General features: G+C 40.6%; 2 protein-coding genes across 3 annotated transcripts in view; one reads left to right on the plus strand and one right to left on the minus strand.

Moving 5' to 3' along the window:
• Positions 1-17,218, minus strand: part of SOS1 (sodium proton exchanger, putative (NHX7) (SOS1)) — a 100,963-nt gene that overhangs the window by 34,690 nt on the left and 49,055 nt on the right. For both annotated transcript variants that reach the window (XM_028211808.2, XM_028211807.2), the window contains exon 15: positions 3,249-3,480. In XM_028211808.2, coding sequence (XP_028067609.2) covers positions 3,249-3,480 — 232 coding nt within the window. The remainder of the gene's footprint in view (positions 1-3,248; positions 3,481-17,218) is intronic.
• On the plus strand, positions 8,925-9,866 carry LOC145801886 (E3 ubiquitin-protein ligase RMA1H1-like). The gene has a single exon (XM_082893679.1). The coding sequence runs from the start codon at positions 9,071-9,073 to the stop codon at positions 9,728-9,730; it is 660 nt and encodes a 219-aa protein (XP_082749805.1). The 5' UTR covers positions 8,925-9,070; the 3' UTR covers positions 9,731-9,866.

Genomic DNA, 17,218 nt, shown 5'->3' on the forward strand with positions numbered 1-17,218 from the left:
AGCAGCAGTAAGAACATCACCCCAAAAAGACTTAGGGACATTCATAGTAAACAAGAGAGAGCAAACAACTTCAAGGAGATGGCCATTTTTCTGTTCGGCGACTCTATTTTGCTGAGGAGTGCCAACACAACTAGTTTGATAAAGAATACCATGCTCCTCAAGATATGCCCTCGAAAATCACCATCAACATACTCAGTCCCATTATCACTTCGAAGAATTTTAATAGTAGCATTAAAGAGATTGGTCACCATTTTATGAAAAAGATGAAAACAAGAAAAGACCTCACTTTTAGTTTGAAGTAGGTAAACCCAAGTCACACGAGAATAACAATCAATAAAAGTGACAAACCAACAATACTCAGAAGTAGACACTACAGGGGAAGGCCCCCACACATCAATATGAACAAGTATAAAAGGAAAAGTGCTTCTTTCATTAACTAAAGAATAGCAAGTATGTTTATGCTTAGCAAGTTTACAAGCATCACAAACAAAATTATTCCTAGAACAATCATGAACTAATGAAGGAAAAAAGCCTTTCTAAAATACTAAAGGAAGGGTGACCCAAACGACGATGCCATTGATGAAAGAGAAAAAGAGAGGAGCCAGTAATGCACTGAAGAGCCTGGGTGGAGGACAACGACAATGTGGGAGGGACAACATCCAGAAAGTACAGTCCACCATATGCTCTACTACTACCAATCGTTTTTTTTTTTTTTTTTTTTTTTTTTTTTTTTTTTTTTTTTTTTTTTTTTGTAGCCAGTTCCTAAATGACACAATGAGTAGGAAAAAAATGTCATTGAGCAATTTAGAGAAGTAGTAAGACTACTAACAGAAAGTAGGTTGGTAGAAAAATTAGGAACATAAAGCATAGAGGAAAAAGAAAGTAAAGATGAGCAATGAAGAGAACCCTTGCCAGACATAGAAAATAAAGTGTCATTAGCTACTCTAACTTTATCCCTCCCAGAACAAGGAAAATAAGAATCAAAAAGACTATAGGCACCTGTCATGTGGTCGGTAGCACCGGAATCAATAATCCGAGAAGGCGAAGAAGATGTACTAGGAGCACTAGCAGGAATACCTATGAGGGCAAAATTGGAAGCAGCAAAAGTGTAAGGAACTATGGCAGATGGTGAACCAAGCCGAGCCATCAAACGCCTGAGAGTGTGTAACTCATCTTGAGAAAGAGTAATGGGCTCAAAAGAGGTACTAGGAGCAATCTTAGACACATACGCTTGGGGACGCACAGCACCACCATGACCACGTCCCCAAGTAGGACGACCATTCAATTTCCAACAATGCTCTCAATCATGCCTGTCTTTCCTACAATAATCACACTTCAGCCGTGCTTGATCAACCTGTGTACTAGTATTGCCAAACTAAATCGGACTAGGCTTAGTGTCCCGGGTGGTAGAAGCAGCAACCAAGGAAAAACGATCTGAAATAAAGGAATGGACCATAGCACTACGTAGACTCTCCTCTTGCTGAACAAGAGCAAAGTTTCGCGTAAGGTGGGAAAAGTAAAACAACCTAACACTTGAACCCAAATCTTATCATACTCTAGATTCAGGTCAATAAGGAAATCATACGCACGCTCCTTCTCCACAAATTTCTAAAACAAAAGAGCATACTTTGAACATACAGCCTAGAAACTCTGATAATAATCAAAATCCTACCACAAACCACTGAGCTCAGCATAGTACACTGCAAGTGATCAATCCTACTGGTCAAAGCCCCGAATCTTCTTCCTCAACTCATATGCCTAGGCATCATTACCCTGTTATGAATACATTTGTTCCACAACGGTCCAAATCTTATAAGCAGTATCCAAGAGAAGAAAAGTTCGACTAATGGTGGGCCGCATAGAGTTAAACAGCCAAGTCATAACCAAAGCGTCAGAAATCCATTGAGTATGTAAAGCACCATCAGCAGGTTAGGGAAGGTCACCAGTAATGTAGCCAATCAAACGGTGGGCGGCAATAGCAAGATTACAAGAGCATGACCAAATCAAGTAATTTGAACCATCCAGTTTCCCGGGACTGATTTGAAGAGAGGGAATACCAAAAAGATTCATAACACGAGTCGTCCCATGCTCCTTATTGGCCTTAGGATCTTTATTCTCGCTTTCAGCCATGGAAACTCAAAAACCACACCACAGAGATAACATGACAACCCACGGAAGCAGCAATCAGAGATAAGCGGGGCCAAAAAACCAAACACAGGACCAGAAGTTACCTCTAGAGCAAAAAACAGTGCAGGGTCAAACCAAATATTGCCTAAACCGAACCAGAAAGTGCCGAACTGGACTGAAACTGGCAGAAACCCCAGAAATCCAGCAAAACAAGGACACAAAGAGCCTCCAAAGAGCCAATTGGCCTGCAAGGATTAGGGGGGAAGTGAAGAAACCAGCTTGAAGTGGCACAATCAAGGATTTCCAGAATAATCACCCATTATTCCAAAAAATAAGAAAAATTTGGAAAAAACCAATCAAGAAGGGACAAAAAATTAAAAGAAAATTATAGGATGGTTACCCATCACCAGTCATTCATGATGGGTGTTTATTTATTTTTTATTTTTTTTGAATCTCTTACAAAGAAAATCTAAAAAACGAAGGGAAAAAAAGAAAGAGAAGAAGGAGAACAAAAAAATCTTCGAGGAAGATAGTGCTCTGATACCATGCTGATTTTACAGTCAAAGAACAAGAATGAAAGAGAGAATCAAGAGAGAGGGAGTGAGAGAGAGTAAACGGTTGCAACTTCTATTATATTTCAAACTTAGGTTTTTCCCTTTGTGTACACATGTATTTATAATAGAAGACACTAACACTAATTACATAACTACCCTTAGACTCCAATAACTTAACACTTAACAGTACAACCATAAGCTATATTGCATAAAGTTCCTTATGCAAATTATTGTTGGTAGAAGAATTATCGAATGAAGGCAGAGCAGAATATTAAGTCTGAAAGTAAGAATCAGTAAAACTGCTAGGTAAATGCTCTTGAATGAAATGGAAGATATTTAATAGGCTACATGTTAATGATGATGACAGACAATAGAGGATAAAGTTCTATTTTAATCGCTATATATGCCTTTCTTTGAACAAACATAATCATAATTACATGATGAATTGGAGGCCTTTAATGTAAGGTTTTCACTGTGGCCAAAGAAAACTAAAAGAGATACATGACAAGAACAAAATTAATCAGATATGATATTGTAAGATCAAACAGGATATAAACAAATATTTACCGTTCAAAAAGCGTATCCGTATATCCTTTAAGTTCATAGAGTCCAAATTATTATCATTTTCAGATACAGTATGAGGGTGCACACTTTCTCCTTCCACATCTTTTAAGCTTTTAATGTGTCTTTTAACAGTAGGCCAGTCAACAGGTCCTAGTTCTTCATCATCTCCTAGATCACCAAATGCTTTGAGAGCTGTGTTCAACATTTCGTATTTTGTGTAGTCCAATATGCGTCTCTGAAAAAAGACGACGTATAGTTTAAAACAAGCGCACACATGCGCACACACACCAAAATATAGATGAAACAAGTTTAGAACTTTAAAAAAAAATTTAAAAAATTAAAAAAGACAGTCATCAAATGTCTAGATCAAGAAAATATCAGCAATCAAAGTGTTAAAAATCCACCTACTACACACCTACCACTACCACCTACTACACACTCACCTACTCCACCTACTCCTCACCTACTCCTCACCTACTACACACTTACCCTCTTCTATATATAGGAATCATGAATCATTGTAATAGATATCAATAAACATATCAATCAATAATACATTAATTTTAACATGGTATCAGAGCAAGGTTGAGAACCTAGTAATTCCGCTTCACCGGCGGGTGGCAGCCTCACTTTGGCTGCCCGCCGGACCTCAACCTATTCCGCTTATTTTCTACACATACCTTCCCATCATTGCCCAAATCCTTTCTCTGGTTTCTGACCAACAATGACAAAGCCATATTTTCATCTCTCTCTCTCCTCCATCTGTTGAATTCGAAGCACTAGCGGAGAGAGACACAGAGATCAACACGTCGCCGTCGATGTCAGAGGCTCCGATGCCCTCTCGCTCTGTTCTCCTCTGCGGCTATCGTAGATGTTGGCATCGCCGCTTATCGTTCATCAGCAACGACGATGTCGTCGCTCCCGCTTCCGCTGCTCCTCGCTTTACCGCAACAAAAGGAGGCAGAGGCAAGCCCAAGTCCTCCAAATCGATCTCCAAATCTCAGAAAGCCGGCCTCCAGTCCCCACTTCTCTTAATTATTTTAATCTGAGTTGTGGGTGGTTTCGTAGTAAACCGTGGGCTGGTTTTGAGGTTTGGTTGAGTGTACCATTCAAGTCTTTGTAGAGCTGGCTACTGCAGGAGGGGTTGTTTGGTACTTGTGCAGTTTTTTTTTTTGGTTCGGCACATGCTAGTAGCATGGAGGGAAACTCAAAATTTGGGTTAAGTTTTGATATGATTGACAGCGTGGTTCAAAGTTTATGCACATGGGCTGGTTTGTTATATATATATATATATGAGTTTCTTATATTTATATATTATGTATGTATTTTCAAACACATGGGCCCACAGTTGCTAGTGCCTCCAAGAGGTTATTTATTGTTTTGGTTTTAAACTTGAGCCGATTAGCACGTGGGGTAGATCAATATGGTGGCTGGTTTTCTAAATTGGTGGACTGAATTTCAGTTTTGTCTCTAAAAAAAAAAAAAAGGACTGCCATATACACACACAGCTGTATGATTCTCTTCTTTATTCTCCACCCACATAACCCAACACTCTCTCTCCTCACTTTGCATCCACCGCCCAAACTTTTTTTTTATTATAAAGCTTATTGGTGCACTCCTTGTTCCCCACTTTCGTTATTTTATATATATATATATATATATATATCTCTTTTTATTATATTATATTAAAAAAAAAAAACAAAAAACAAAACAAAACAAAACATCATCATCTCTCCTCCGTTTGATTTCCAACTCCATTATTTTTATTTATTTTCTCCAAACCACTTTCCTTATTTTTCCCATCTTTCTTTTTTGCTTTCAAATATATTTTTATTATTTCTTTCTTTATTTTTCTTTCACATTATTTTTCATCTTTTTCCAATTCCATTCATACCCGTATAGCTTTGCACACCAAACCATCTTTTATTCATCTCAACGATCAACCCCGATCACAATTTTACATCATAAATAAAAAAAAAAAAAAAAAAAAAACAAACAAACAAACAAAAAAAAAAAACAAAAAAAAAAAAAACAAAACAAAACAAAAAAACCCACACCCATAGTGGGATTTTTCTCTACTCTGCCACCGGTCTTTTCTTCTTGCCTCCGTCCTGGGCGGCCCTTGCCGGTTTTGCCTCCGTGTTTCCCACTCCACTGGGCACGATCACTACTCCCTGCTCCTCCACTGCAGCATATGGCGGCCCTCCAAATCGGAACATCACGGTGGCCTTCCGCTTCAGCTCCTTGTTTTCCGCCTTTAGTACACTTATCTCTGCTCGCGCATCCTTATACATGCGTTGGAGCAGAGCCAGCTGGGAGTTTAACTGCTGCACCTCATTTGCCCTACTCTGCAGCCGGTTCGACAAGTTTGTCACCGCAGTCATGGTTTCCACACATGACTTTAATGTATACTGATTGGCTTCCACATCCGACTGCACTGCCATTTTTTGCTCCACCGACCGCATCGGAAAGTTCAACGGAGCAAAACCAGAGGCGCTTGGTTGAGGTTCACTGGCCACCGCACCAGTTATCTCTCTTGTTGACTCGTTGACGTCGGGAAAGAGAGTGAGCAGACCACGGGACGAAGAGGCCATATTCTGGGTAGCTGAACGAGAAGACGAGGCCATGTTATGGGTTGCTGAGTGTTTCAGAGAACGGTTGGTTACAGAATGGCAACAGAGTGTTCCAGAATCTCTTTCTCAGAAACGGAAGAGTTTTTTTCAAAGGATTTTCGGCGGTTTCAGACTGGTTTGCACAGCCTCCGCCTCAACCTTGGTTAAATAGCCGAGGCAGACACGCGCATCATGCGCCTCTCGGCGCTCGCCGACAACATGGGCGCTCCTTTTGATAGGCACGCCTTTTGATGGCACGTCTTTTTATGGATTGGGCACGCTTTTTGATGGCACGCCTTTTGATAGATTGGGCACACCTTTTGAGGGTGCGACTTTTTAAGGGTCCGACAAGACTCTGTAAACTGTCCCGACATTGATTCCGGTTAGCTCCTTTATGGGTCCGACAAGACTCTGTAAACTGTCCCGACATTGATTCCGGTTAGCTCCTTCATGGGTCCGACAAGACTCTGTAAACTGTCCCGACATTGATTCTGGTTAGTTTCTACAAGGGTCCAGCAAGACTCCATAAACTGTCACAACAACTGTCACAACACCTTTTGAGGGTGCGACTTTTTAGGGGTCCGACAAGACTCTGTAAACTGACCCGACATTTGATTCCGGTTAGCTTTTCCAAGGGTCCGACAAGACTTTGTAAACTGTCCCGACATTGATTCCGGTTAGTTTCTACAAGGGTCCAGCAAGACTCCGTAAACTGTCACAACAACTGTCACAACATTGTCTGCTACAACGGTCCGACATGACCCCATAAACTGTCTTCTACATCGGTCTGCCATAACCATCCAGTCTTCTGCAACGGTCTGACACGACCATACAGTGTCTCCTATCCTCTTTTATTTTTATGTATTTTCTTGTTTTGTTACTCTCTCCAAACTCAAGTTGGTTAGTTCCTATCCCCCTTGAGTTTGCGGGGGGCTGTTAAAAATCCACCTACTACACACCTACCACTACCACCTACTACACACTCACCTACTCCACCTACTCCTCACCTACACACTCACCCTCTTCTATATATAGGAATCATGAATCATTGTAATAGATATCAATAAACATATCAATCAATAATACATTAATTTTAACACAGAGACTATATTACGAATACAAAAAACTCTGTTTGCTTCTGAGTTTTCAAATCTCATTTTTGAGTTTTTTGTTTTTCGTGTTTTGTTGCCTTTATTCAACTTTTGCATAAGTTAGTCAATTTTTTTATTTTATTTTAGATGCACCTAACCCACCAAAAAAGTAAAATATTTGTGGAGAAATCTAAAACAAATTCAATCAATACAAAAATATATATATATGAATCAAGTACTGAATTTTTGTATTTTTTTGTATTTAGTGAATTTTTTTTATAAAAAAAATATCACAAATATTTTACTATTTAGATTCATCTAGGTTAGGTGCATCAAGTGTTTGAAAAATGATTAAAATTTAAAAAAAGTTCACTAGAGACAAAAATATTGAAAACAAAAAACTCAAATATGGTATTTGAAAACCAAAACCAAACAAATGTTTTTGCGGAGGTTAAGGTGTAAGTGAGAGAAATGAGCCTACAAAATAACAAAGAGTAGAAAGATTCATGGATAACTCGTATTTTGAAATCAGGAACTACTACAGAACTCAACGAAGCATGTGTTGGTATTGTTGAAACTAAGAATTTACCATAAAAACAAACTGAGCACATTAAACAATGGCAATTTGTAATTTGATCGGTGGAATGTAAATATGCTTATGCACTTGAACACAAACCCTTATTTCATGAATTTGACAACTTAGATTTAATGACAAGGGACAAGTGAGAAAACAATTTTATCATATATCCTTTTAATATGTTGTTAAGAATCCACTGTAGCTGATTTAGTTTTTACTACAAAATCTATTTTCTTGAATATCCTATTTTCTCAACTTGTTTTGCATGTCTATATGATCTCTATATATAGACATGCTCCACGTTAATCACTTATACTCTAATGGTAAATTCAAACTCGTAAACCTATACCTATAAAAGCAAAGACCATCTCCAACATAACATGCTATTTCAATCCTGCCAATGTCATATTTTTAGTATATTGTAGTGTCAAAATGTCATATTGTGACAAACCCACTATAGCAATGCATATACTATTATTTAGCAAGATCATATCATATAATTGAATATCAACCATATGTTATGATCATCTGTACCTAATTATATTTATTCACGTCTTTAAATTTAAATTTCAACCAAAAAAAAAACTATACTCTAATAACTATTACCTATAAAAATTTCAATTCATTAAGTCAACTCAAACCTACAAAAAATAAATTAATTAACATACATTAATCATGGAGAATGAGGAAGAGGAACATAGTAATTAGAGTCTGTTGAACGTATCTATTATCTAGCATTAAATTATTTGATTTAGAGTTTGTAATTAAAATTAATCGGAAGAAAATGAACATAGTAATAAGAGTTTGAATTAAAATTATTTTAATATAACTTTAATTATTTTATTTTAGTTAGAGATTAAAAGTGTATAGAATTTAAGGTTAAGGTGAGAGAAAGAAAAGAGACGAAGAAAGAGGCAAAGGAGGAACACGTAAGTAATAGGATCTAGGTTAATTGATTCAAACCCTTCACCTCAACACTTTATTTATATTAAACTCAAGTCTTACATGATGACAATAATACCCCTTATTATATAAATAAATGTTAGAATTTACCATAAACCTACCACCACTACCACCTCACCTACTCCACTAAACCTAACCCACTACACCACTACCACCTCCACTTCACCTACTCTCCTCCACTTCACCTACTCTCCACCTACTCCCAAACACACTCCTATATAATAGGAATCCTTGTAATTGTAATAAACACAACACAATATCATCAATATATCAATCAATAATACAATTCTCTATTTCTCTTTATACATTAAAAATTCTACATGGTATCAGAGCAGGTTTAGAACCTACTATTTTTCGCTTCCCCGGCGGGCGGCAACCTCACCTTAGCCGTCCGCCGGACCTCAACCTATTCCGCTTATTTTCTACACATACTCAAACGTTCATCCCTTTGCTACATCTGCATACTCTCTCTCTTTCTTTCTCTCTCTAAAACCTCTCTCTGGCATTTTGTCTGTAAGACGCCATTTTGTCTCTCTCTGATCTCCGGCAACTAAGAAAGATACGCATTTTTTAGCACTCAAAATGGTTATGGAGCAGTATCTTCAAGAGGCTGAAGCACAAAATGAATCCGTTGAATATGGGGCTTCTGTAGAGAAGTGGAATTCTGTCTTAGCCACAGTTGATGAGTCAGAAGATAATCCTTCCATTGGTTTTGACTGCAACATTTGCCTAGACTCTGTGCAGGACCCAGTTGTCACGCTTTGCGGTCACCTCTATTGTTGGCCTTGCATTTACAAATGGATCCATTTCCAGAGTGTCTCTGCTGAAAACCCTGACCAGCAAAAACCACAATGCCCTGTATGCAAAGCCGAAGTTTCACAAAGATCCTTAGTCCCACTTTATGGCCGTGGCCAAACTGCAAAATCCTCTGAAACCAAATCCCCACATCTGGGTATAGTTGTACCACGAAGACCTCCTAGCCCTACTAGTTGCGGAGTCCACACACTGATAACAACTGCAGACACCACTAATTCTCATCCAGCACAGCAACTTCGTCATCGTAGGTCTCAGCCGTATCCTTTTTTATATATATATATATATATGAGTTTCTTATATTATGTATGTGTTTTCAAACACATGGGCCCACAGTTGCTAGTGTCTCCACGAGGTTATTTATTGTTTTGTTTTAAACTTGAGCTGATTAGCACGTGGGGCAGATCAATATGGTGGCTGATTTTCTAAATTGGTGGACTGAATTTCAGTTTTGTCTGCCATACAATACACACACAGCTGTATGATTCTTTTCTTTATTCTCCACCCACACAGCCCAACACTCTCTCTCCTCACTTTGCATCCACCGCCCAAACTTTTGTTTATAAAATTTATGGTGCACTCCTTGTTCCCCACTTTCGTTATTGTATATATATATATTTATTTATTTTTTTTTAATATATTTTTCGTTATTCAAATCTATTTTTATTATTTCTTTCTTTATTTTTCTTTCACATTATTTTTAATCTTTTTCCAATTCCATTCATACCCATATAGCTTTGCACACCAAACCATCTTTTATTCTTCTCACCGATCAACCCCGATCACAATTTTACATCATAAAAAAAAAAAAAAAAAAAAAAAAAAAAAAAAAAAAACACCAACAACACAACAACCACACCCACAGTGGGATTTTTTCTCTACTCTGCCGCCGGTCTTTTCTTCTTGCCTCCGTCCTGGCCGGCCCTTGACGGTGTTGCCTCCGTGTTTCCTAGACCACCAAGCACGTTCACTCCTCCCTGCTCCTCCACTACAGCATATGGTGGACCTCCAAATCGGAACATCACGGTAGCCTTCCGCTTCAGCTCCTTGTTTTCCGCCTTTAGTACACTTATCTCTGCTCGCGCATCCTTATACATGCGTTGGAGCAGAGCCAGCTGGGAGTTTAACTGCTGCACCTCATTTGCCCTACTCTGCAGCCGGTTCGACAAGTTTGTCACCGCAGTCATGGTTTCCACACATGACTTTAATGTATACTGATTGGCTTCCACATCCGACTGCACTGCCATTTTTTGCTCCACCGACCGCATCGGAAAGTTCAAAGGAGCAAACCCAGAAGTGTTTGGTTGGGGTTCACTGGCCACCGCACCAGTTATTTCTCTTGTGGACTCGTTCAGTTCTGGAAAGAGCGTAAGCAGACCACGGGAAGAGGAGGCCATGTTCTGGGTAGCTGGACGGGAAGAAGAGGCCATGTTATGGTTGCTGAGTGTTTCAGAGATGGGTTGGTTACAGATTGTTTACAGAGTATTACCAGTGTATCTCTCTCAGCCCACGAAGAGTTTTTCAGAGGTTTCAGACTGGTTTGATTTCCACATGTTCTCTCAGCCTCCGCCTTCATTTATATAGACCCTGACGAAGAGGCAGACACGCGCATCATGCGCCTCTCGGTGCTCACCGACAACTTGGGCGCGCCTTTTGATGGCACGTCTTTTGATGGCACGCCTTTTTATGGATTGGGCACGCCTTTTGATGGCACGCCTTTTGAAAGATTGGGCACACCTTTTGAGGGTGCGACTTTTTAAGGGTCCGACAAGACTCTGTAAACTGTCCCGACATAGATTCCGGTTAGTTTCTACATGGGTCCGACAAGACTCTGTAAACTGTCCCGACATTGATTCCGGTTAGCTCCTTCAAGGGTCCGACAAGACTCTGTAAACTGTCCCGACATTGATTCCGGTTAGCTCCTTCATGGGTCCGACAAGACTCTGTAAACTGTCCCGACATTGATTCCGGTTAGTTTCTACAAGGGTCCAGCAAGACTCTGTAAACTGTCACAACAACTGTCACAACAGTGTCTGCTACATCGGTCCGACATGACCCCGTAAACTGTCTTCTACATCGGTCCGACATGACCCCATAAACTGTCTTCTACAACGGTCCGACATGACCCCATAAACTGTCTTCAATAACGGTCTGACACGACCACACAGTGTCTGCTACAACGGTCCGACATGACCCCGTAAACTGTCTTCTACATCGGTCTGACACCGCCATCCAGTGTCCTCTACACGTTATGACACCACCATACAGTGTCCTCTACAACGTTATGACACCTTCACCAACGGTCTGACACGACCATACAGTGTCTCCTATCTTCTTTTATTTTTATGTATTTTCTTGTTTTGTAACTCTCTCCAAACTCAAGTTGGTTAGTTCCTATCCTCCTTGAGTTTGCGAGGGGCTGTTAGAATTTACCATAAACCTACCACCACTACCACCTCACCTACTCCACTAAACCTAACCCACTACACCACTACCACCTCCACTTCACCTACTCTCCTCCACTTCACCTACTCTCCACCTACTCCCAAACACACTCCTATATAATAGGAATCCTTGTAATTGTAATAAACACAACACAATATCATCAATATATCAATCAATAATACAATTCTCTATTTCTCTTTATACATTAAAAATTCTACAATAAATGACACACATGACCCCAACTATTCTAACACGCCCCCACAAGCTGGAGTATAGAGGTTGAACATGCCCAGCTTGGCAGAAAAGTGTGGGAAAGAAGGGCGAGCTAAAGGTTTAGTAAGAATATCACTCAGTTGTTCATCGGACCGAACATACAGAGTCATAAAGTACTTCCAAATTAGTAAATCTCGAATGAAGCGATAGTCAACCTCAATGTACTTAGTACATTCATAAAACACTGGATTATTAGCAATGAAGATGGCTGCCTAATTGTCACAACACGTTCGCATAGGAGTGGGAATAACAAGGCCAAAATCCTGCAGAAGAGACCGAACCCACAACATCTCAATGTTAGAATATTTCCTTGTTTCCTTATTTAGATTAGATTGTGATTGATTGATTGATTGTGATTCCTTAATCAGTCAATCAATATAAAATATAATTCCTTAATCAGTGACTTAGGGATTCCTTTGGTAACAATTGATTGGTTAATATAAAAGGTGATGATATCATAATCATCACCTAAGCTTTGTATTCTCTTAAATTACATGGTATCAGAGCCAAAACCCTAAAAACAATCACCACACAGCCGCTGCCACCAACCTGCCATCACCTATCACCACTCATCCTCCACCGTTGGTCCCTGAGTCTCTGTCGGAACCAGCCAAGGTCCCACAAAGCTATTTCGACTTCAGCCGAAGGCCCCTCTGGCCTAGTCGACCCTTGTGAGGGCTATCCTAGTCTCTCTGTGTGTATTTCAGCTCCTGCGGATGAGTATTTGAAGGCTGCCCATCTTTTGTTGCCCAAAGCTTCTTTTTTGGGTCCATAGATGACTCATTAATCTGATTGTTATGCTCCCATAGTGGTCTGTATGTGATTTTACTTGTTCCAGCCCATTCCTTTCCTCTTTCCATTCTTGTGATTCGTGCAAGGTTTTTTGGATTGAAACTGTAGAGTTCTTATGGCTAACCTAACTAGTGAATCCACCACTACTTCTCAACCATCTAAAGGGGAGAGCTCCAGTCCAGTTATGACTACTACATTTGAGAACCTGAACCCTAGCCTCAAAATCACCACCGCTCTGTTTAATGGTCAGAATTACCTTTCATGATCTCACTTTTTCTAAAGAGTAGGGGAAAGATGGGATATGTTAATGGGAAAGTTCAAGCACCAGGTATTACGGATCCTGACGATAACCAATGGGAGATTACCAACGCTTTAATCATGGAATGGCTTATTCATTCCATGGTTCATGAGATTAGTGAAGGCTGTAGAAATTTAATGTATAAAGAGAAATGATTGTATTATTGATTGTTGTATGATTGATGTGTATCTATTACAATTACAAGGATTCCTATTATATAGGAGTGTGTTTGGGAGTAGGTGGAGAGTAGGTGAAGTGGAGGTGGTAGTGGTGTAGTAGGTTAGGTTTAGTGGAGTAGGTGAGGTGGTAGTGGTGGTAGGTTTATGGTAAATTCTAACAGCCCCCCGCAAACTCAAGGAGGATAGAAACTAACCAACTTGAGTTTGAAGAGAGGAACAAAACAAGAAAATACATAAAAATAAAAAAGGATAGGAGACACTGTATGGTCGTGTCAGACCGTTGGTGAAGACACTGAAAGGTGGTGCCATAACGTGGTAGAGGACACTGGATGGTGGGGTCATACCGATGTAGAAGACAGTTTATGGGGTCATGTCGGACCGTTGTAGCAGACAATGTTGTGACAGTTGTTGTGACAGTTTACGGAGTCTTGCTGGACCCTTGGAGAAACTAACCGGAATCAATGTCGGGACAGTTTACCGAGTCTTGTCGGACCCATAAAGGAGCTAACCGGAATCAATGTCGGGACAGTTTACAGAGTCTTGTCGGACCCTTGTAGAAACTAACCGGAATCTATGTCGGGACAGTTTACAGAGTCTTGTCGGACCCTTGTAGAAACTAACCGGAATCAATGTCGGGACAGTTTACAGTCTTGTCGGACCCATAAAGGAGCTAACCGGAATCAATGTCGGGACAGTTTACAGAGTCTTGTCGGACCCTTAAAAAGTCGCACCCTCAAAAGGTGTGCCCAATTTTTCAAAAGGCGTGCCATCAAAAGGCGTGCCCAATCCATAAAAAGGCGTGCCATCAAAAGGCGTGCCCAAGTCATAAAAAGGTGTGCCTGACATGATGGCGAGGCACGTGGGCGCCTTGGCTTGCGCGCCCGTTGGTCGGCTGTCGGCAAGTGGCGCGCGATGCGCGGATCGGCCCTGGCTATTTAAACCAAGGTTGAGGCAGAGGCTGAGGCAGACAAAAAACTTCTGAAAATCCTCTGAAAAAACTCTTCCTTTGCTGAGAGAGAAACTCTGTAATACTCTGTAACCAACCCGTCTCTGAAACACTCAGTAACATGGCCTCTTCTTCCCGTCCAACGACCCAGAACATGGCCTCCTCTTCCCGTGGTCTGCTCACGCTCTTTCCAAAATTGAACGAGTCCACAAGAGAAATAACTGGTACGGTGGCCAGTGAACCTCAACCAAACACCTCCGGTTTTGCTCCGTTGAACTTTCCGATGCGGTCGGTGGAGCAAAAAATGGCGGTGCAAACTGATATTGAGGCCAATCAGTATACTCTGAAGTCATGTGTGGAAACCATTACTGCGGTCACAAACCTGTCGCACCGGCTGCAGAGCAGGACAAATGAGGTGCAATAGTTAAACTCCCAGCTGGCTCTGCTCCAACGCATGTATAAGGATGCGCGAGCAGAGCTAAGTGTGCTAAAGACAGAAAACAAGGAGCTGAAGCGGAAGGCCACTGTGATGTTCCGATTTGGAGGTCCACCATATGCTGTAGTGGAGGAGCAGGGAGGAGGCAACTTGCTTGGTGGTCTAGGAAGTATAGAGGCAACACCGTCAAGGGCCGCTCAGGACGGAGGCAAGAAGAAGAGACCAGCGGCAGAGTAGAGAAGAAAAAGCCCACTGTGGGTGCGGGTTTTGTTGTTGTTGTTGTTTTTTGTTTTTTTTTTTTTTTTTTTTTTTTTTTTTTTTTTTCGTGTGGTGTAAAATGGTGATCGGGGTGAGCCCCGACATGAATAAAATGAGTTTGATGTGCAGTTCATCTGCTGCCTATTTTGTTTTTTTTTTTTAGGGAAAAAAAAAAAAATTGGTTCACGTGGGTATGTGAAAGAGATTAAAAGTGGTTTTGAAATCAAATAGAGGAGATTAAGAGATGGGTTCACGTGTGTATATATATATATATATATTTTTTTTTTTTTGGAAATGAAAAGGAAAGATAAAATAAAATAAATAAAGGTAAAGTGGGGTGTATTGATTATTGGATATAATAATAATAGTAATAAAAAAAAATTAAAAGGTAGACCACCTGGAGATATCCTTGAGATTCGTTTGGTAGGGTGTGATTAAAAAAGAAAAAAGAGGAGAGAGAGAGGTGCACATGGGTTGATAGTTTCAATCCATTAACTTGTCAAAAAAAAAAAAAAAATAGAATAAAAAAAGTGCACATGTTGGAAAGTGAAAAAAGTGCACATGGGTTGGCAGTGCACATGGGTCCGAGAGGGAGAGAGAGATTGTGGAATAAAGTAAGGGGAATGATGGATAAAGTAAAGTGGGTCTGATGATGGAGAGAAAGGGACCAGCAGGAAATAAAAAAAAAAAAATAAAGTGAGGGGAACTTCAACAAATTTAGAGGCAGAGGCCAGTGAGTTTGTGAACTCAGTTCATATAGACGAGGATGATCCAGTTGATGAATACAGTTACGAAGAGCAGCTGCAACATCAACATCAACATCAACAGCAACAGTAACAACGGCAGCAACAGGAAAGTCCAGAAACTGACACAGTGTTGGAGGAAACTCCTGCGGAGGATTCAGCTGATTTTCTTCAAAATGTGGTGGAAGTTGTGCCAGACTCTTCACATTCTGTTGAGGAACCTGTCGGAGATCCTCCAAAATTTACTTATGCATCTATACTGCGAGCTCCTAAAGGGCAATCTATTCCACCAGTGGTTCCTCGTCCATCTTTTACTAAGAGCATCCCACCTCCTTCAGAGTGGCATCATGTACAGCCTGCTGCTCAGTAGTCAAAGAGCGTGCCTGAGTCTAGTTTCGAGGCACTAGAGGAAAATCCATCATTAGAAGAAGGTGAATGTTGAATTGGGTTTAGTGGCAGTGGAGTCAAGGTATGTGTAGAGGTCCGGCGGGCGGCCAAGGCGAGGCTGCCGCCCGCCGGTGAAGCAGAATGACAAGGTTCTTAACCTTGCTCTGATACCATGTAGAAATTTAATGTATAAAGAGAAATGATTGTATTATTGATTGTTGTATGATTGATGTGTATCTATTACAATTACAAGGATTCCTATTATATAGGAGTGTGTTTGGGAGTAGGTGGAGAGTAGGTGAAGTGGAGGTGGTAGTGGTGTAGTAGGTTAGGTTTAGTGGAGTAGGTGAGGTGGTAGTGGTGGTAGGTTTATGGTAAATTCTAACAAAGGCTACTTATCCATAGATATTACACAGGATATTTGGGAAACAGTCCCTGCTACATATTCTCGAAAAGGGAATTTTTCTCTGTCTTTTGAGCTGAGCCGAACTATTGAGCGCTCAGTATAGGGGAAGCAGACAATTCTCCAGTATTACACCTCTTTGAATAATGGTTGGAAACACCTAGATCATCTCCTGGATTACAAGCATGTCTGTACAGTTGACTCGATTGGTTACCAGAAGTTTCTTGCAAAGAAGAGGGTCTTCAAGTTTTTAGAATGCCTCAATGTAGAGTTTGATCCGGTCTGGAGTCGTGTCCTTGGCATGGATGTTTTTCCATCTCTTCAAGAGGCCTTTGCATATATACAGATGAAGGAGAGTCATCGTTCTGCTATGTTACCACTGGCTACTGGAGACCATTCAACATTACTTTCTGCTCCTCCTTGAGATGGGCCTGGTTTGTCACTACCTCTTTCCCATCCTTTAGGGAAGGATACTGTATTCTGTGATTACTGCCGCAAGCCGCGGCATACTCGTAAGACATGTTGGAAGCTTCATAGGGCTCCATCAAGGAGTCGGGGTGATCGGTCTGGTAGTAGAGGTGGTCGATCAGGCCAGTCTAGAGGACGTGGCTCTAATCCACGGGCCCATCAGTCTACTACTATTGATAGCCTTGATTCTACTTCCGCTTTAGTTGATCCAACTTCTGATAGTTTATCTAGCAAGACTTCTCCTGAGCTTAAGGATGTTCTGTGTCATTTGCTGGCCCGCCAGTCTTCT

This window comes from Camellia sinensis, chromosome 11 (genome assembly GCF_055761805.1).
Source record: "Camellia sinensis isolate YWXY chromosome 11, ASM5576180v1, whole genome shotgun sequence".
In the NCBI taxonomy this organism is placed as follows: domain Eukaryota; kingdom Viridiplantae; phylum Streptophyta; class Magnoliopsida; order Ericales; family Theaceae; genus Camellia; species Camellia sinensis.

Bases quoted from the DNA above. Each gene is read 5' to 3' on its own strand.
- LOC145801886 (XM_082893679.1), top strand. From the start codon at position 9,071: ATGGTTATGGAGCAGTATCTTCAAGAGGCTGAAGCACAAAATGAATCC.